This window comes from Lepisma saccharinum, chromosome 19 (assembly GCF_977018435.1).
Source record: "Lepisma saccharinum chromosome 19, izLepSacc3.1, whole genome shotgun sequence".
Classification (NCBI taxonomy): Eukaryota; Metazoa; Arthropoda; class Insecta; order Zygentoma; family Lepismatidae; genus Lepisma; species Lepisma saccharinum.
This window is the reverse complement of record NC_139247.1, coordinates 11,045,959-11,069,004: the sequence shown is the minus strand read 5'-3', so window position 1 is coordinate 11,069,004 and position 23,046 is coordinate 11,045,959. Positions and strand designations below refer to the sequence as shown.

At 38.0% G+C, this 23,046-nt stretch overlaps 1 protein-coding gene across 1 annotated transcript in view; it reads right to left on the bottom strand.

Moving 5' to 3' along the window:
• Positions 1-3,836, bottom strand: part of LOC146003073 (4-hydroxy-2-oxoglutarate aldolase, mitochondrial-like) — a 150,215-nt gene extending 146,379 nt beyond the window's left edge. The window contains exon 1 of the mRNA XM_083141244.1: positions 3,618-3,836. Within this exon, the coding sequence (XP_082997370.1) occupies positions 3,618-3,831 (214 nt within the window). The 5' untranslated portion in view covers positions 3,832-3,836. The remainder of the gene's footprint in view (positions 1-3,617) is intronic.
• Positions 3,837-23,046: the final 19,210 nt, after the last annotated feature.

The following is a 23,046-nucleotide window of genomic DNA, read 5'->3' as shown; positions in this document are numbered from 1 at the left end:
ACTCAATGATTTTATATATCTTCCAGTAGCAATACGATTAGCTGAAGGCATATGACAGAGTGCTCTCGAGTTGACATAGCTAATTGCTAGACGTCGCATATTGCTAAAATACCTTTCTACTTGTATATTTCTCATACCGCCATTATGTAACTGATTAGTTTCAAGCACAAACAGTGTAAAAGATAAAGTAGTACATATGGAAATATACAGGTGCAGTATCTTCGGTTCAGATAAATGGACCGAATTGATACTGGGGTATCAAAAAACTGCAAAAATTTTTAAAATTGACTCACATGAGTGAGTCTCTGAGGCTCTGACCTCACTGAAAGCTTTTGCTCATCCTGCTACTATACTTTAAGAAGGCACAATATATACCAAAGTTTTAGCGTTTTACGTAACGTATAATTCAATCCTGGGTTTGTTTACCGAGCAAGGCAGGCTTAGACATATTTTCTTGGCTATAAGTGTATACAATCTGTTCACACAATTTAATCTTACGTTTTCATCGTCGTGATAAAACTATAGAGATAAAAACGACAACATTTTAAAAAATATAACAGTTGGATTACATTGCAAATAATCTTATCGCGTTATCTCTACGAGTCGCAAGTCTTCCTTACACATAATCAAATAGGCTATTACCTTTAAACCGTCCGTGCTTAGTTTGCATCAAAATCAGCGAAACTAGAAAAATTCTACCTCATTTCCTCCTTCATAAAACGTAGCTGCAGAAAATGTTTATTTTAGTCTATTTCTTATATTTTTCAATTATATAAATTTATAATATTCCATTTTATGTATACTTATAAACAAATAGCGTAACTGTATATTAATTCATGTATGGCAAAAAGCTGTTTTTGTAGTTCGGAATCAATGTAAAAAAATGTAAGCTTAATTGTAACCCTACTTTAATAATAATAATAAATAATAATAATAATAATAATTCGATAACTGGAATTTAGCTGCATAACTGTAACAGTACTTAATGCAATTTCAATGATACGTGCGGTTACCAAACGATCCTTTACTATATGTATGCATTTATTTATACTTATATAAGGCATAAAAAACAAGCATTATTATATTTAACGATAGACGGATACAGTGTTAAATCTCAAAATTTAGAAGTATTACTTGAATAGGATGAAAAACTAAATATGCTGACCAAGGCAGTAATTTATTTTATTAAAAACATTTGTACTTGATACAGAGTCTGAAGAAGACCTTGCTAGAAGGTTGAAATGTTACGTTTAGTTTATGTTTTTAATAAAATAAATTACTGCCTTGGTCTGCATATTTAGTTTTCATATCATGGAAACAAGGCTTAATGGTGTTATAGTTTGAATAGGATGTGATAATAGATAACAGAACTAGAAGAAGTCGGTTTGACGGTACTAGAAGGGATGAGAGTGTCAAGTTATCTTCCAGAGTTAACAGTAAATTGATTGACTTGCTTTATTTTACTTCCCTTTTTTGTGCCACTTTTGGCTAATTTGCGAAGATGGAGATGAGTGATGATATGATGAAACTGATGAATGGACACTCACAAACATCCATGTCCAGGCCGTTACCTCTCTCACCCCCTGTCTCCTGCTATTTTTTCTCCCTCTTCTCTCTCTCTCGGCACTGCCACTTTTCTCAATCGTTCTTACACGTTCTCTCTAAATTTTATTTCTCTCTCTCGCACATTCTCTCTACGCTCAACACTCCACGTGAAAGGGAGGTTTGACATTTGACATTTAGGAGTCTTCGGAAAGGACCATCGTTACAAGCCTTACAAAAACTGGAATGTACGCTATGTTACAAAGCAACCGAATGTCATCACCAGTGAGTTTATCTTAGAACATGACTTAAAACAATGTTTCGAATCGGAAGACGCAAAGAAAAAAACTCATAGGTATGGTTCTGTAAAGATAGAAGAAGTTATGCCACTGAATCTGTTACCCAAGGGCGCCCGAAGATTTTTTCTAAAGCGGAACAGAGAAAGATTTCACATCTTCCCCTTGAGTTATAGAAACTTCCATTTCACAGCTTATTATTATTATTATTATTATTATTATTATTATTATTATTATTATTATTATACAAGTCCTAAATTTGAAATTGAATTGAAAATGGTTTAGGAATGTTGACAAGTTCAGACTTGAGTCCACTATATAAATGCATAGAAACTGGATTCGCCTTGCTTCCTTTCCATAAAGAAGTTGCTTATGTTGATTTGTCTTTCTGCAATCCTTCATGGCACCTCTGATCCATGTTCTACGCGCCGAAGAGTACTGTAGGAAAAAAATATTGATGGGCGTGAATTGTCTATATCAGATTCCAACTTTTCGTGAACCTTGGTTTTGGTTTGAGTTGGTGTTTTAAGTCCACTTTGTGCACAGTAAGGCTAATCGGGACTGGACCTACAGTTTAAAGTGGGATCCGAACCACTTGTGCCTCCACCGGGTATCGAACCCGGGACCCCTTCATTACAAGGCAATGACGCTACCACTGCGCCATGGCGGAGGCAGTTTTCGTGAACCTGAACAGTCGAAAACTTCCAAGAGATCGTATTTAAAAGTGGTTAATTATTTATATTTTCTGTACCATAAATGTCTGAAATTTATATACCATAGGTTCAAAAACAGTTACTTGAGGAGAAGATAGTGTTTAGAATTCGAGATTTTTCGCACCACTTACAGGGCTGGATTAAGACGAAATTGGGCCTGATGCTGCAAGTGGCAACAGTCGCCATGATAATGCATAAAAAACGCAGCTAAATTACTAAGTAAACTGTTTAACGTAAAATTGATAGCATTAACCTGAAATCTTCGGTGAACAATAAACACAACGACGTTATAGTTACGTCACAGCGCAAAGAATAATAGTAACTGTATAATAAGTAACGCTGTGTCTACGCATCCGAAATTGGGGCTCCAAATTGCATTCTAAGATTTATTTTCAGGTTAATATAGCAAAAGAAAACTGTTCAGCTTTCGGAAAATTCTCGTCTGTTTTCATCTGGGCCTATTTCAGGAATGGGCCTAATGCTGCAGCATCAATAGCATCCACCTTAATCCGGCACTGACCACGTCGAGAAGTGGATATTTTTTTCAGTCCCTTAAGTCGGATTATAAAATTTTCATTCCCAATTCCGTCCCGTCCCAAAATTTTCCATCCCGCGCACTCCTAGCTACTGTGATCGATCAACATGAATCTAATAATGTCTGGTGAAAGTGTTCTCTTGTTATTGTAGGGACATGGTAGTAGTAAATTGCTGCAAAATATTAGTTTCAAATCACATGAAACAAAATTATTTTTAATAAAATATCTGTACACTTTGACCAGTCGAATTACGTGAACTTTTTACAGATATCTCGGGGCGGCAAGTGCCCCATCTGCTCCCTGCTTGAGGGCGCCCTTTGCCAGGGTTTATTTTTCAACAAGGAAGAGCTTCTTGAGGATGCTGATGATTATAATTGCAGACTGTCAATTAAAAAACCACCGTGATTTAGTTTAAACTGGAACTTGATCACCATGAAAATCACCGTTTAGCCAGCCCCGGTTACAGGTTGTAAACATGCAGTGTGGCCAGGTGATGGAGAGTGTAATATTTAGGAACTAACTTCTCGTACCTGCATACGGAACTTTCTCCCACTTTTCAAAGTTTGCAGCTATTTGGTCGAAGTCAACACTTCCGTCGTCCTTGAGGATTGCAGGCAAGGCGGGGAAATTCCCTTCGAAGTTCTTCGTCGTTGCAGCAGAGAGACATCTTTTTTGTAAACATCTGGCAAGATACCGAACTTTTTGCGCGCGACACTGAAAAGCACACTTCACCCATCCCACCATCTTGGCTCGGAGTTTCTATCTTTATCTACTCGCATTGCTCCCAGAAGCAACTGATTACAGTGTTGCCAGGAAAATTGTTTTCTTTTTCGGAAGATTATCAAGTGGGTGAAGAGGACTAAAAGCTGTTGAAGATTCAGGCATGGGCGTCGGGAAGGGGGGCCGAACGGACCCGTTGACCCCCTCTGGAAATTGGCATCGTTCATTTAAAGTTACAAATAAGTAGAAAATTTTTATTTCTATTATTAATAACAGAAATAAAGTTAATTTAGTTACTGTTCAAAAAGAATAACTAAAGTAAAAAAAATCACTAGATACAGAAGCCAGGCTTTATTTTCATATTCTACTTTGAATCAAACTATAAAAGTTTCCACAGTTTTCAAAATTCCTAAAATTGTAGTTCTGAGTGGGAGGTCACATAACATAAATTTTATAAGTAAAATTTCACCCTAACTTTTAAAACCTTTTCTTCAACGAGACGTGTATGAGTTAATAACAAAATACATAACTGTGAATTTCAGTTCATTAACTTTATGAACACTGGCAAAAAAATAATATGAAAGTTGTGCTAGATATTCACTTGTCTGGATCGAGTTCCAGAGTTATTGTATAATTATTAATAATTATTATAAAATAATAATATTGTACATTTCAATAAAATTGGTTTACTTTTATTAGTTTGTGATATTTTATTATAAAATAACAATTATAACCGTGGTAATAATTATTATTGTTGTTATTATTTCTACTATAAAAGTTAGATGAATGGCCTGAGCTTCTTTCAAAAATTTCTGGCGACACTCATGAATTCGGGGACACATATCGTATCGTATCAACGGAGACAAGACGCTGGTGTCCACAAATTGCCAGGGATAGGGTTTTGCTACTAGGCTATCCTAGGTTATAGACTAGGGGCCGTGAGTCCAGGGGGGCCGCATAAAACTGAGACGCTTAAGGGGCGAAAGTGACAAACACCATCGACGTTCAATAATTTGTAAAGCATTTACACTTGACTGGAGGAAAGTATGAAGTGAATTCGACTGGTGACTATTTTAAACTTATTCCAGAAACACATTTAACAGTGCTTTTCCAAAATCATGACATTGCTCTGAGAATTTCTGTGAATATTTTATCATCACATGCCAGTGGAGAGCGGTCGTTCGGTGTTATAAAAGGAACCCTTAAACAGAAACATCGGTCTGTGAGACCTTTAGTATGTTGTAGTTCTACAGTGTGGCAACACTGATCGAGCTGCGTCCTCCCCTCCACAGTACACTCTGAACATGTTGCTGCTCAGTTTGTGACTGTTACAAGAGACTTATTGTTGTTTGAAAACGTGCAGGTCTAACGGACCGGGTGTTTCGCATTACGTATTCAATGCCAAGGTTGGAAGTGATTTACATAATACATTATCTTAGTTTTGTTCCCATGTAATTTTAGTTTTCAATAAATTTGAGTTATTAATCATAATTTTGCTCTTTTATTGTCTAAAAAACTTTAAAAAATGTAATAACAAATATTAAAAAATAAGGTCTCTCAGACCGGATGTTTCTAATTATGAAGTAAAGACCTATGTTTCTGTTTAAGGGTTAAAACGTCCCTCAGAAAAAGCAGACTTTATGGTTAGGCAACCTTCACAGCGAATGCTGATGTCCTGCAAGAAATTCACTTTTAGTTTCTTATTCATCAGTTTGCTGCCATGAAAACCAAAAGAAAACAGCTTTAGTTTAGTGTTCTTTTGCTTAATCTAAGTATACAGGGTGTCTCATAAGTAATAGCGCAAACTGACACAGGTGAAATTACACTATAATAGAAGCAAAAAAGTCTCAGTAAACATGGGTCTGCAAACGAACCGTTTTCGAGATCATCGCGAATGTGTGATTACAAGCCGCCACTGACTTCAGTGTTTGTAAACGTCGTCCTAGTTGGTAAAATGCTAATAATATGTGCGAATGTGTGGTTACAAGCCGCCATTGATTGCATTTTGTAAAGACGGAGCGCTTTACTCCTTGCGCGTTCCGAAGTTTTCACTTTGTTTACAAAACAGAACATTTCCGAGAGGTGACGTTGTAATCAAACAGGATGAATACAATCAGTACGGAGAATTGTACATACTTGTGACCAATTCCGAAATGAACCGGGGGTGTTCGGAAGCATTTTATCAACTAGGACGATGTTTACAAACACTGAAGTCAGTGACGGCTTGTACCCACACATTCGCACACATCATTAGCTCGTTTGCAGACCCATGTTTACTGAGACATTTTTGCTTCTATTATCGTGTACTTTCACCTGTGACAGTTTGCGCTATTACTTTTGAGACAACCTGTTGTATTAGCAAAGTTTGATGATTTTTTTTTTTTAATCAGAAGTGTCTGCATTTTAAAGTTTACAACTGTTAATAATACAGAGCATGTAGTTAATGAGAGTGAAGTACCAGGACAACAAACTATAAATAGTAATAGTAATAATATTTTAAATGAAATTGAAATTGAAATGTATTTATTTAAGTGTTGTGAACAGATTTACACCTTTATACAACACTATGTGTATAACATATACGCATACAACTATTTTACAGAGTAAGGCTAGATACATAAAAGAGGGTTGAAATAATATACATTCAATGCATAAATGTCACGAGCCGGAAATAAAATGATATGTCATCACAAAAACGCCATCCAGCTCCCGGGTGACGAGAGGTCGCCGAAAGAAGTCTTAAAGGAGCAAGGAAAGCGAGCGGTTGGGTTAAGTGGTTCGACTCGTATACATTCAGAAATTTAAAAAAAGGAAGATATATAAAAGATAAAACATAATTGTTCTTAAAATAGCCTACATAATTGTCAAATTTCATTTCCATACATTGGGATATTTACCTATAGGTAACGATACAAAATTGTCCATCCAAGTGTTCGATTTAAAATCTGTAGTTGCATTTACATTATGATGTCTTCTGGTGTTATAATGAGGCACTTTCACACATAATTATTCCTGATTTGTTTTACTATCTAATATAATTACTAATAGTAATAATAATAATAATGTCGGCAGGGCCCAAAACAAACGATAGCCTAGGGCCAACATTTTATACCTCCCCTGTAAATTGATGTGACCAAATGTAATATTTGGTTGCAAAAATTATGGAATCTGGAAGATTAGAACAGGTGTGGCACTTTGCAGTAGGGGCTGTAGGGGATAGTCGTACAGTACCGGCCGTCCTACAGTATCGGCCAATTGCTAGTTCGGACATTTGACGCTACGTAGCAGTAGTTCACGGGAGTAGTTTGGGGTCACCCGCTTTCACGCAGTATTGCGAGAGCTTTACCTGTGTTACTGTGAAGAGTCAAGTGGCTGCGTGAGAGAAGTTATTTCTAGGACCCTAGTATTCATGTTCGAGGTAAGTGTTTGATTTTATTGTTAGATTCAATTTATCGGTATTCTATACGGAAACGAAAACTTGTAAATAGTTTAGCACATTGATTATAAACAACGTGTAATCGGAACTTTTGTTACCACCTAATGATCGTACAGTATCGGCCAGCGAAGTGTCGTCCAGTATCGGCCACACAGAATTTCGTACGCACCTACTGCAGTCCTGCTTGCTTTTGTTTTCAGAGTAAGATGGCAGACAAGGAGGGCAATAAAAGAGGTAAATGGACTGAAGAGGCCATGAAAGCGGCGGTAAATGAGGTAATGACAAACAAAATGACAGCAACACAAGCAGCTAGTATATTTTTTTACCAAGAAGCACGTTAGGAGATAGATTGAGAGCAATTCAACGTAGTATGGATGTGGACCTGACACCTCAGATGGGCAGATTTAAGAAGACGTTTGATGACGAAATGGAAAAAGAATTACTTTCGTATATGAAAGACTTGGACAATAAGTTTATGCCCCTCAATAAATAAGAAGACAACTGTAGAAACTTCACAATGTATAATTTGTCTCGAGTCCATTGAGGAAGATTGGGTTCAGTGTACCGAATTTGAAGTTTGGCACATGTTGAATGCATAGACCAAGAAAATGTGATTTCAACTCTGCTTTAACGGACTTTATTTCCACATTTGTTAACTACCTTACGTTTGTACACATAGTTTACAGTTTCTTCATAAAATTGAAGGATATATCAATAATTACCACCACCTAAAATTATATTGACTGGCCGATACTGGACGACAATTTTTCCACTCATTGAAAATTCAGCTTTTCGTTTTTTGTATATATCTTGTAGTTCTGAAAACATTTCAGAGAAATTAAACCCGTGTTCCTTAAAGTATGCATTGAGGTATCATATTACTATGTTCAATCCGACTATCTTCTATTCTTTATCAGTTATAATCAATACGCTTAAGGTGGCCGGTACTGTACGACTCTCCCCTATATATGATTCATTGCCCACCGAAGCAGAGGATCTTCCCAGTCCGACACGACATTATGAAGATAAAGTTTTTCACCGTACACCAGAAGCCATCATGGTTCAACGGAAGGAAGGCAGTCGATGACCATCGAAGTTTACATCACATTGGAAGTATAACACCATTAAGCCTTGTTTCCATGATATAAAAAACTCAATATACTGACCAAGACAGAAATTTATTTTATTATAAAACATAAACTAAACGTAACGTTTCAACCTTCTAGCAAGGTCTTCTTCAGACTATCTACCAAGTACAAATGTAACAAGGTACAAGAACAGGACGATATATATATATATATATATATATATATATATATATATATATATATATATATATATACACACACACACACACACACACACACACACACACACACACACACACACACACACACAAATACTCCCCTTCAGACTATTAGAAAGTTTTTCTGGAACATTCTAGCAGGTGGCTTCCCCTTATCGACTGTACTTTCACCTGAAAGAGAATGTGGTTGGACTCTTTATTTCACGCTCTATTTCCTTCATTCTTCTTCCTTCTTCTCTCCTCTTTCTCTCTTGTCCTTTCCACTCTTTCTAACACCTTCTTCCATTCTTTGTTTATCATCAGTCCCCCATTCCAGTTCATTGTGTCTTTTTCACCTTTCTTCTCTATTTCCTTGGCCTCTTTCCATTTTCTCACTAGCATTCTCTTTTCTCTTCCTATCTGCTTAGCCTCATCCAACTCTATGTCATGTCCTGTTTCTCTCGTGTGTTTAAATATCGCATTTCTCTCTCTCTTAAGTCGTACATCACCCCTATGTTGTTTCAACCTGTCTTTCAGCCTCTTTTTCGTTTCTCCTATGTACACACTCTGCCTTGTGCCTTGGTCAGTTTTTCACATTGGAAGTAATCTAGAAGTACATTGCGACTCAAAAGTCGCCGAACTCTGATTAAAAAAAATAATCATGAAATGAGTGTCCAGATCTGTGATTATGGTGTAGCATGAGTTTAGCGAGCGGTTTAAAAAAGAAGCTCCACATGAGAAAAGCATAACCAGGTGGTATCGACAATTTGTGGAAACTGGATCCTTGTGGATAGGCAAGAGTTCTAGCCGACTTCGTGTCTGATGACAGCTTTGAAAGAGCATGTGAGGCGTTTCAGTGATGTTCCTCCAAGTCAGTTGCTAGAGATACCTCAAGCAAGGTGTCCCGTCTGGAAACCAATTATGACGATTACATTCTACAACTGGACGGATCTCTTCCCTACCACAATTTTCACAGAGGTGTTCTTCCACAGCGCTGGTTCGGACGTGCGGCAAAATACTTCTCCCCTGGCCACCGTGTTCGCCGGACCTTACAACATGTCATTTCATTCTTCGGAACATGACCAAGTCCATCAATGAACTTCGTGACAGGATGAAGCTTGCACTGCAGACCTTTACAGCAGACATGCTACACCGAGTCTGGGATGAGTTGATTACCGTGTGGATATGTGTCGTGTTACCCAGGGTGCAAACACTGAAGAATTGTCATTAACGCATAAGGAACTGCGATAGTTTCCGCCTCTAACAGTGTGCGTTGTGCCCGTTTAAAGTGGGAAATATTTTATTTTTTATTAACTTTTGAAACCACACCATTCTTTTGTGTATGCCCTGTATAATTCTTGATATCTATGATTTATTGGATATCCAGTGTATGTTCCACCTTATCCAGAAATCGACATTTCTTCATATTATTGAAATAATTTTTGGACATAAAAAATAGATAAATTTTGTGACTATTGTTCATGTTTATTTATCCCATTATAATTTCCATTTATCTAAATCCTGCCTTCTGAACAACTCGCTATATCACAAAATATTTACTAAAATATTATATCTAGATCGATACCCTAAAATTTGATCTTTTTTTGTTTCTGTATACGTCAGAACGAATATAAGTAAGATTTGAAGTTCTTACAACACAGAAAATATCACATATTTTTTGCCATATTGAAAATTTTGCTGAAATGGAACAAGAGACCAAACGTCCACTGTATTTAGCGGCAATTAAAGTTTAAGAGCTTTAATGTTTAAATTTAGAACTGTTATCGTAGCAACCATATGTGTAAATTGTCCTTCATGCTTCTCTCAAAGTACGCACCACATTTTAAAGGTTTTATTGCGAATTAGTGGTTCAAGAAATACTCTACTATTACTAAAGTGGTTTTCCTCATACCTGTGTGATCACTTGATTGCAAGGTGGCGACGTTACCACTACGCTATCCGGAAGGCTATACACGCATGCATACATATAAGGCACGCACACTCATGTACACACAAAGAATGGCCAAAAATGACAGGAATTACAATTCCGGAATTTGAAAACCGGATTTTTTTATGTACGAGGGGCGTATCATAAAGAATTACACTTTATTGTTTTAATGCAAAATGATATGGCGTAATTCCACGCACTGCGCAGGATGAGCGCATAGGTACCTTGTCTACCGCCAGGTGGCAGCACCGTGTGACAGTGCGTAGTCTGTAGCCTGTGCAGCCGTCGAAGCACAACGTCACGAGTGCTGTTGCGGACAACATGGAACAAGATGAACGTAGACAACGATGGACGAGTTGTTTTTTATGGAAGGAAGGGGAAACAACGGCACGGAGCCATAGACGGTTAGTGACTGTGTGTGGCGAGTATGCAGTGTCACGGAAAACGGTGTATAATTGGGTAACTGGCTGGAAAAACGGTCAAACGTCGATGGAGAAGGGAAAGAGTCCAGGGCGGCATGTGAGTGTGAAAACAGACGCAAACATCGCGCGTGTAGAAAATGTCATACTGGAGAACAGGCGTGTGACGTTTACGGAACTGGAGAGGATTACGGGATTAAGCAGACGAACCCTGCAACGCATTGTGCACAGTGACTTGAAAATGGGTAAAGTGTCAGCTCGGTGGGTACCGAAATGTCTTAACGCATGCCACAAACAACAACGCGTAGACATTTCCAGGGAGCTTTTGGAACTTTACGACCAGAATCCAGCCGATTTCATGGGGAAGCTTGTGACAGGTGATGAAGTGTGGCTGCATTACCACGAACAGGAAACCAAATCCCAATCCATGCAGTGGAAACATAAGGGTAGCCCCCCACCCAAGAAATTCAAAACAGCGCCCACGGCTGGGAAACAAATGGCCACTGTGTTTTGGGATAGTGATGGCATCATCCTCATTGATTGGCTACCGAGGGGAACCACCGTTAACAGTGCAGTCTACGTGGCAACACTGACGCGGTTGCGTCGTGCAATTCAAAAGAAGAGGCAAGGCAAATGGGACAAAGGTGTGCTTCTCCAACATGACAATGGCCGCCTGCACACCAGTCGCGAAACAACAGCTGCTATTGACCGACTGGGTTTCAAGGTGTTACCACATCCAGCATACTCTCCCGATTTGGCACCGTCCGATTTTCACTTGTTTGGCGTCATGAAGAAGCCCCTGCGTGATCACCATTTCAACAATTGTGAGGAACTCCATGAGGCTGTCCAGCGATGGGTGCACACAACTCCAAAGAACTGGTTTCAAAATGGTCTCGAACGACTTCCACACCGCTGGCGTAAGTGTCTCCAGCTCCAGGGGGACTATGTTGGGAAAGTGCATATAGACGATTAAATGTATCTATGTCTGTATGTATCGAATACAATAAAGTGTAATTCTTTATGATACGCCCCTCGTATTCAGGATTTCGGAGGGAAGAGGTCTAAATATTTTTTTAAAACTTTTTCGGGAAGAATTCGTTAACAAAGTTCTTAATGTGCTTCCTTTATTCAAACTTTCATCTTCTTGATTCAACGCTCATGCACTCTAAGGCCTGTTTCGCATGCTGTTTTCTACCTTGAGAGAAAAATTGAATAAAGGAAAAAGTTGATGTTGTACAGAACATTCAAATGAGCACATAAATATTCCACTATTAAGGCACATAATCTGATACATATCACTAAAATTAATTATAATCCTGACGCTGGAATAAAGGTATCTGATTTACCCGCCAAATTGATTGAGTTGGTGTTTAAAGTTCACTTAAGGCTAATCGGAACTAGACATACAGTTTAAAGTGGGATCTGAACCACTATGTGACTCCAACAACCCGGGACTCGTTGATTACAAAGCGACGACGCTACCAATGCCCATGGGGAATGCTGCCCGGCAAATTGGAAATGGAGAAATTCTGCAGGGTTAATTGGATACTACAGTACCCTGCGTATTGATATAAATGAATGTAGTGGTTCTTTTTACAAATATTATTTAGATGATGTGTGTAGTGGGGAAGGGGGTTATTATAGAGAGACAACTTAGTTAGTATACACCTATAGGTGCCCAGCAATTCGAAGTAAGAACAAACAGCTTCTCTTTTGGTTGACATCAGCTACTCTCGTCTTAGGCTTACTTAACCTCAGACCACTTCTTCTGCAAAATGAAGACAAAGCCTTTTCCAGTCATTTTATTCTGTATCCAAGAACTTAGTATCTCAAACTTGTATTTCAAAATATAAGAATAGACTCATATAAGGAATTGAGTCAGGTCAAATCCACGCCATTCTAAATACTTAACATTATCAGCAAACTGTTTCTCGATGACAGGTGCAATAACTGAAGGATGGTCTAGCGGTGCCTCACTCACATGCAGAAGCTGCAATATCTTCATGGGCGTCCGGAAGGGGGGGGGGGCAAGGGGGGCCACCCCCATGAAAAATTAATATCCTTCTAAAAAGTATATAATACACACATAATTTCATTTCACTCACAGAACTTTATGTTATGTATTATAAGTGAGTTGAAGAAACATGATGATTTCAGACTGAAGCAGTGTTCTTTGCGAAATCATCACTATTATGGGTGAGAATATGGCGCCTTTGCCCTACCCTGGGAAAAAATACCTTGCTCGTCCCTCCCTGGAAAAAATCCTGCTGAATATCTTGCAAGCTATTCAGCGCATTTCTTCTTGTTGGTACTTTTATGTGCAAGGTTGTCTGTGGTACTTTCAGCTGTGCCCATCCATCCCCAAGGCCAATGGCGCGCCCTCCCAAATCATGTCATGTGTCAAACCAAATCATAGCATGCGCCCCCCCCCCCAAACCATTTCATTATCCCCTTAGAACATTTACCTTATTTGCCAGTGTATAAGACACATAAGTTTTGTACATTTTTGTACACATTTTTTAGTAAAATGCTGTATTACTGAATTTATAATTTATTCACAATGTTTCAAATATAAAGTAATACGTATGTCTATTGATTGTTTATTGATTTGGTGTTGTAAGTCTACTTTATGAACAGGAAGGCTAATCGGGACTGAGCCTCCAGTTTAAAGTGGGATCCGAACCACTATGAGCCTCCACCGGGTTTCGAACCAGGGACCCCTCGAATACAAGGCAACGAATACGTATGTCTACTTTCAATAAATGTCTTACCTAATCTAACTGGGAAAGAATACATTTTTATCTTCTTCGTCGCACACTACAAGGAAGCAAGAATGAAATCATATAACTCAGAACTGAGAAAGTTTCCAGAAATGAAGGTAAAGAAAACTGAATATCGGCGCATGAGACGCACCCTGTATTTCAGACCTATTTTTAAAGGAAAAATGTGCGTCTTATAAGTCGGCGAGTAAGGTAAATACGACAGCTTGTAAACTGAAAGTAACTTTTTCTTAGTTTTACTGAAATCTGGTACGTGTTCTTCTCATCCTCCCTAAAGAGAGATGCATTACCCCCCCCCCCCCCAACAAAAAAGAATCGTTCATCATAATCCCTCCAAAATAGTTTGGATGATTACATAATAATTTATGTTTACTTGAATCCAATACCATGTTAAACTGTCCATATTTTTTTTAAAATTATTTACACCTTTTTCCGTAATTTTCAGCAACTGCAAATACACTATTTCTTGATAGTTTCTACACTCAAGTTCCAATCTTCATAGGCGGCTCGGAGCATTTCCTTCGATTCGTTTGGTTTTGTGTAGGTAGAGGGAATTTAAAAAATGATCCTATTCACCCTAAGTTACCCTATTTAACACAAATTGTTACACAACTTATGATAAAAAGATAGAAAATTCAACCTGGGCAAACCAAATAACATTCTGCAGCCGATTCAATTATTGTTTCACGAGATATTACAGAAACCTAGCTAGAAATTCCTAAGCTCAGGGTGATATTACTCTTTCACAGCTTCTCTTTCGGCCCCGAAAACGTGTGGAAACTATATCGCTAATATAATCCACAGAATATAATATTCGAACTCGTCCCCACTACAGAAATCCCTTGACAATCTAAGATTTAACCCTTTATCAAGAGCTTCCTATCTTCCCCCTTAAATTTAATACTCAATCCTCCTACCAAAATTTCCATGCCAATTTTAAACTTACTTACATTGATGAGTACATATTGCCTCCTCCAAAACAAATAATTCTGTCCCCACACCAGAATGTCCACGAAAGTCTAAGAAAATAGTAACACACAAGAAATATATACCCCCCCCCCTTAAATTTAATGCTCAATCCCCCTAACTAATATACCCGCCATAATCTACAACTTCAAGAGTTGGATATTGCCTCCTTCCCACCAACGTATAATTCTCAGAATCCGGTGTTAATTTAAGGCCTAATATGTAAGAGTTGAACACCCCGCCGATATTACATATTATGTGTTACAATTGCCTTGAAAGTCTACAAGTTTCTATTTATATAACAGCAGTGGTTCATTGATAACGTAATGTAATTTAACTTGTGTCCGATGCTTTATTGTTCACGACAAATTTCCAACATAAAACCCCCCCTTCCCCAAAGTTGGGTAGACGCAACGTTCGTCCACAAACCCACCTGTGGGCACCCCTGCCCCGAAATACTTTATCTTCCTCATCTAATGGATTAAATATGATACATGTAAGGTGTATTTTTTTACATATATATTAGAAAAATATACAGAGTGTTCAGAAAGCCCCGGTACCAATATAAAATACGTAACTCGGAAACTACATGCAATAGAACAATGCTGGTAATTTCAAAATGAGCTTCAAGTCTCCACGTTTACATGCCATACACCTCATTGTGCGCCCCCCTAGTTGCTCTCAGAACATGAAGGCGGTAATCCACTTCTGCCCGTACACGCCCCAGCATATCACCAGAAACAGTTAGGATTCTCTCCGTTATTCTTCTTCGAAGAGTAGCAACATCTGAAATAGGAGTGCGGTAAACACAATCTTTGACATAACCCCCAGAAGAAGAAATCCAATGTTGTGATATCAGGAGAGCGCGGTGGCCAGGGAATAGGTCCATCACGGCCTATCCAGAAGACGTCGAACATCCTTGGACCAATGAGGGGGTGCCCCATCTTGTTGAAAAATTATGGTTGGCTGGAAGTATATCCCTGCTTTGATTGTACTATTGAATGTAGTTTCCGTGGTATGTTTTTGGAAATGGTACCGGGACTTTATGAACACCCTTTATATAAATGTTGAATTTTATATTATTTGAAGGGGAGAAAATCCCCCACAAAAAATCTGTATTTCAGGGTACTTTCTCCTAGTAATGACAGACGCCCTCTACTACAGATAGAACTGCATAACTCACCTAGCACTAACCACAATCATTAACATGACTCCTTATGAAGCAGAGAACTATAATATGGCGTCCTTAGTGACAGGAGTGCATGCGCAAAACCTTATTTTATGCAAATAGCCCCGCTATCCGATTTCCCCAACTCTACCTTATTCAAGGACGACGAAAATAATCACATGGAAATAATCATACCTCATACTTCGTTTAAACCACCTCTCCATTGTCCCACAAGAGCTTTCGTAATCGCTAGACAAAGAGCCTAATTCTTCAAACTATTGCTCATATGCAGAGGAAAGCATTCACAATTTCCTCGACTCAAATTGTTCTTGCAAAGTGACAGATCTCTAGGATAATGGTGAGTAGTGCTTCCACAGACAAAAAGAGACCTAACATCCGGATTCCCTCCGAAATCAGGAATATGCTTCCGAAATCCGGATTTTCCTGTATTACTCTTCGGAAAGTAAAAAGCCGGATCTTGCCACATACACTCACGGTGTTCCAAGAGAAAATGGTTAGGTTTCGGCTATTTACGACAACTGGAGGAATGCCTTGCATACTTCTTCCTAGTTGGAGAATGCCATCACACACATCCCCACGCACTTCTAGTACTATACACAGTGCGTCTACTAAGTTTTAAGACAGTTGACGCTGTGCAACTGTCAGGCGAGCCATCTACCGGCGAAGTACGGAAGCAGTTGGCAATAGGTGTCGATTCATTGCAGGCAGTGTTTCATGTACACGAGTGTGGTAGTGTCTGTGCCGTGTGCGATTGAACACAGTTGTGTCAAAGTTGCCCGTCATGAATGCGAGTGAGAAGCAACGAATAGCGATTAAGTTCTGTTTCAAAGCCGGTAAAACAGCGACAGAAACCCTTGAGATGATAAATGCAGCTTACGGGAATCAAGCATTATCCCGGTCGAAAGTGTTCCGATGGTATGGACGCTTTCGTGACGGACACGACGACATTGCAGACGATCCCAGGAGTGGCCGTCTAGTTGAGCGTCGAAATGAACAAAACATGGATGCAGTTCGACAATTGCTTCTTGAGAACCGCCATCTGTCGCTCAGAATGATAGCGGACGAATTAAATATCAGCAAGGACTGATGGAAAGGCTTCTTCAAAGGATTCAGCGTGTCCGACCGGCCATGGCTGCCTCCAATGACTGGTTCCTGCTGCACGACAATGCCCCAGCGCACAACGACATTACTGTCAGGCAGTTTTTGGCCAAAAAAATGTGACTGTGTTGGCCCACTCCCCTTATTCGCCGGACTTAGCACCTGCGGACTATTTCCTGTTCCCGAAATTAAAATTCCCATTGAAAGGTCATGTTTTCGGCTCTGTTTGTGACATTCAGAAGGGAGTGACACGTGTTTGACACTCGATTCCCGAAGGTGACTTCTACCGCTGCATCCAGAGACTGTAGGACCGTGCGAACACGTGTGTCCACTTAGGGATGTATACTGAAGAATAAACAATAAAAGTTTTGATTGCTTTCCTGTAAGTATGTTTCTCGTTCCAGTCATAAAACTTAGTAGCAGCACTGTGTACACACGCACACGCATATAATATGTGTGTGTGTGCGTGTGTGTATAGTTAATGTCAGCATGTTGAACGACTGTATATTAGAGTTCTTTCTGTTCTTTGCGATCAATTCTCAAAACGTTCGCAGAATACAATCCTTTGGAAAATGCATGAAAACAATAAGGAAAAAAAATAGGAAAGACCTGTCCTGGGTGACGATCATAAAAACCTCAAGATTCTAGTTTTTGCGTGCATATTGTGGGCAAATCCTGATATAACCACCAGGGGAGGGGGGATTAGCAGAACAATGATGAAAGAAAACTACATCACTGAAAGTTCAAGTGGATAGCAAATCTGTATGATTACTATTTTTTTATTTTTAATGCACAGATTCCTGTTGTTCCCTTTTCAGAGTACTCACTGACATGTCGATTGATTTAGTTTGAATCCTTTTATTCCGTTTTCTGCCACTTTCGGCTAATCTCGAAGATGAGTTATGATGCGATGGAACTGACGAAGATACACAAAGAACACCGTTGCCCAGGCCAGGGTTCGAACCCGGGGCCCGTGCGACCTAGCGCGCTGTGCTTACCACTTCGCCATGGAGGTCGGCTTATTTAGAACGCAGGAGGGGCATCCCCCAGCCCCCTTTAAGATCATGTAGCAATCGCCATCATAAAGTACATAATTACGAGCATAAGGGGTCCTTTGGTTTGTAACCCTGATATTATTATTATTATTATTATTATTATTATTATTATTATTATTATTTATTATTATTATTATTCTATAATATTCTGGTATTTCCAGATATCTGGAAAAATGTGCTTATTGTACCTATAAATAAAAACAAAGATGGAAAAGTTAAGACCAATTACTATATTAAATGCCATGACAAAGGTTTTGAATACTAATTTGCTGACTCTTTGTCTTTCTCTTGATGGAAATCAGCATTCTTTTTTTATAAAAAGGTCTACTATTACAAATTTATTGGTTTTAATCAGAGGCGTATATTCGGGGCTATCTCGGCTATCTGCGAAGCCCAGACCCAGTGACCAAAATACAGAAAAAAATATATATCAGAAAATGTGCATAAAATTGTTCATATCAATAAGAAGATGAACCTGATTTCTTATGAGTTGGAAACATTGCCCTCTTTCTTTGAATTCGCGAGGCGCCTGGCCCAGCGCCGACGGGCAAACGTGACAGATCACCCGATCAATGTTGCAAACCAATTTTTTCCAGCATGTAATTTCCCCAGGATTGGAGAATTGTGGAGCCAAATTGCTACAGGAGAGGGAACAGTGTTGCATATGAAGGGGGGAAAACCCTCTGAGCTTCCTCAACAGTCTGGGTCAATGTTGTAAACCAATTTTTCTCAGCATGTAATTTTCCCAGGAACGGGGAATTTTGAAGCTAAATTTTCACAGGCAAGGGGTAAGTGTGGTTGAACGCTTGCAGTTGAAAAAGAGGTCGTTTACCTTCAAACAACTAGAGATACAGTGGGAGGTAGAAAATTGTTGGCTGATCGGGAATGGTTTATGGGTGCATCTAAAAATTACCGAAATGACAAGGACCAGTTCTAGTCTAGATCGCGTCGAGTGGTCTTGGTGCGTGGAATTTATTTAAAGGCAGCGTGTGAATACAGTAGTGAGTGGATTGTTTTTTTGTGAATGATATGTGCTGTGTGTTGTGTAGTGAACTGAAATGAGGGACATAATTAACAAGCTGTCTTTTCGGCTTACGAATGACAATAAGCTCCAAATCGTTGTGGATTTTTTTTCTATGTCCACTTTATGAACAGATAAGCTAATGGAAATCGGACCTACAGTTAAAGTGGTATCTTAACCACCATGTATCGAACCCGGGACCCCTTAGTTTCAAGCCAACGACGTTACCACTGCGCCAACAAGGAGTACCCGAACTTAAAATTGTGAAAATAGGTAGGTTGAAATTTTATTTTTATTCTCGTATATGGGCCTACATAATGTTTCACAATATGGGCCTCTTATTTATGCAAATAAGAATGAAATTCTTGAAATCCTTTCCTTACTGACAGTGTACATTTCCATGTTTTATTTATGAGGTATATATTTTTAATCACAGAGTCACATCACTTCGACCCGCCATCCCAAATGAGTTAAAAAATACAAAAACACACCCACCAGCAAATATTTGTGAATTCGAACACTATGATGTGGTGCTATAGCCCAGGTTTTTAACCCAGTATACGCCACTATTTTTAATAGATTCATTTAAATATAACATTAGGAATCAATCCCAGACTGATATTTTATTTATTGACTTGGCTAAAGCCTCTAATAGTGTCAGCCATCAGCTATTAATTTATAAACTCAAACCAATGGGCTTATCACCACGATTTCTGAAATGGTTTTCCAACTTTCTAGTAAACAGAACTTTCTCTGTTAAAATTGGTTAATGAATTTCTTCTAGAAAATAAATATTCAGTGGAATATTGGGATCATTTCTATTTGCTGTTTTTATCAATGATGTTACTTTATGTTTTAAATCTAGCACATGTTTACTATATGCAGATGATTTAAACATTTTTAAGAGTATTTTAGCAAATAATGATGTCGCTCAACTTCAGGCTGATCTCGATAGAATGGCATATTGGTGCAAGATTAATGAAATGGAAATTAACTTGAAAAAGTATGATGTTTAAGATGCACTAAAAATGTTCATTACATAGTCTCCAACTATTATATTTATCAAAATAAATTCCAAGTGTGCGACAGTCATAAAGACTTAGGAATATTAATAGACTCCTCTCTCATATTTGATGAGTACATTTCAGAAATTTGCAAAAGAGAAAAGAAGATGCTTGGTTATATATTTTTCTCATCGAAAGTTTTTCAAAAAGAAGATACCTTAATATACCTGTATAAAACGATAGTTCGTCATAATCTTGAATATGCTAATGAATTATGGTTTCTGACAGCCACCAGTCACCTTAACAATGTTGAATCAGTTCAAAAATTTTTGATCAGGTTATTATGCACAAAGTTAAAAAGAAAGTACTATAACCAACATTACTCTGAATGCTTAATACAGTTGAATATGTTTACCTTAGAAGGAAGAAGAAAAATTAAAAGAATAAATTTTGTACAGAAGATCTTAAGTTTCCAAGTTGACAGTGAATATTTTCTGAATAATATAATTTCCGTATCTAATAAAATTCCTAGATAATCCCAGAGGTATATCTCAATCTTACATGTCTAAATAAGGCCAGAGGTTTAGTAGCTGATCTTGTTGAAACCTACAATTTGAATTTATGATAATGAATAAGATTGTAGGATCCACTGCATTATTGTATAATTATGTATTCACTTCTGTAATTTTGTATAACAAATTTTGACATAGTGATGTACCTAGTTGTCAAATCGTGCTCAACACTTAAATAAATATTATATCATTATTATTTATTATTGTTTTATTATTATTATTATTATTATTATTATTATTATTATTATTATTATTTGAGCACTCCTGTGGCTTGCATTGAAGTCTGCCATACAGACTTGCACTCCGGCAAAACCAAAACACAGTCTGAAAATAGGGTTACGATGCAAGGAGTTATTTAAATGCTAGAAACTCCATCCTTCTTTCACGAAATAAGCAAGTAAAAAGACTTGACAATTTCTTTTACTTTGGTATTATCACAATCTTAAGGAATTATAATAGTAGATGGTCTTTGTCACTTCTGTGTGGCTCCCTCTGGACTTGTGGCCCCCTAGGCTATAGCCTAAGATAGTGTAGTGGCAGGGACGGCGCTACGGGTGGGCGAGGATGGGCAAGCGCCCACCCAAAAATTCCTCTGCCCACCCGATTGCCCACCCAAAAATATTCAAGAAATATTAATAAGTATTTAGAAAAATACGAATGCTTCAATAAAAATATATTCTTGTCTTGACTCCGTGCATATTTTTCTTACGAATATTGTCGATACGAGAAAGGCTCACAATATCATCCTGAACGAAGTTTCGCTGCCTTTGGATTTACATTAGTTTACCGAATAAGATAGCGAGAATCGTAGCAAAATATGGCGAGCGATAATACCTATTATTTATAATTAATTATATTTCATATTTAAAACTTGAAGCATAAGACTTGTGATCGAGTTAACACTTCTGTGACTACAAGTATGTATTATAATACAATGTGGCGCAAAAGACATCACCTGATTTTCTTAGCCTATAGCTTGGGTTTTAAATTAAACAAAGCAGGTTTTTTTGTGTTAAACTTTTATTGATACTTGTAACTTTTATGTCAATTTTTAAAGATAACATACAATAAATGACCACCATTCGAATTGATGCAAATTTCGGCTCTTTTTATTGCGTTTTCCATGGTGTTGGAAAGAATCTGCGGGGAAATGTTTTCCATTTCATGCTGAATATTGTCCTTTAGTTGTTGTAACGTTTCTGGCTTATTCACATAAACCAATGACTTCAAATATCCCCAAAGGAAGCAAATGTCGAATGGTTTTCGGTGTAGGCGCTGGACGATTGGGAAAATGTTGTCTTAATTCTAGTTGTGTCAAGATTTCAGATAGATTATTCCTTAAAAATATTGTCACAATTTTTCCACGTTCTTGTGAGGTATACTTATTCATTTTTGCACACAATAAATTTCGTGAGTTAACTGACAAAACACTACTGATATAAACAACAAGATGTCAAAATAAAGGTCAGTTCAAATATGATGATGACTTTTGCGCCACCTTTTATCTGTCTACAGCCAAAGTGCACTTTTTCCTAGGTGGGAATACAAAACATACAGGAAGAATATCTAGAAAAACCAAACAAATAAATAAAAACATATTCACATTACTTCCATATGGTATGCAAATGAACTTCGATTCATGACTAGGCTTCCTTCACCTAGCATTTTGGGTGACTTAATGGTATTCCGCTCGTGTGGCAATTGTCAGTAACTGAAACTGTTTACATTAATTCCAAAGCGTTATGAAGAAGGGGAACTCCATTTGTATGAAGATAAAGTGTGAACAGGAGAAGAATTGCCACACACGGTAGCTACAATACAATGATCAAATGTAATTATTTTTTTACGTAACTTACTTAAAGGTGTTTGCTTTCTCAATCTCTAGGCATATTTCTATTGAACCACATCGAGCATTTATTTTTCCTGCGTCAGTCAGGTCACGATTATTAAGCAAGTAATGAAATCGCTTTTTCGATGTTCATTTTACACATATACGAGTACCTTTAATTTTGCATTTTTTATTTTTATTTTGTGTGAAAAATCACGCTTTTATGCGAAAAAAGTTTAATGCAGAATGAATAAATGTACTTTAAAAACTTTTCTAACAGGCATTAATTAAATACAAAGATTCATACAGGCGGCTACACGTATCAATTTGAAACAATCCTAAGAATCATTCGTTAAACCTCAACGAAGAAGCACTGCTCTTTTTAGTTACAAACTCATAATACAGGGTGACTCAATAAAAACGGACCCCGCGCGCACTTTTTGTGATATCTCCTACGTCTATTCACAAATCACCCTTATTTTGCAGGACATGGGAGAAGCAACGCTTGTGAACACAACTAGCCCTCAATGGAAGCTCGAGCAAAAAATACAATGAAACATTACTACAAGACAGGCTCGTCTAAGAAAATCCAGGAGACTTTCATGCATCAGTTCGAATGTGAGAAAGCGCCCTCCGAA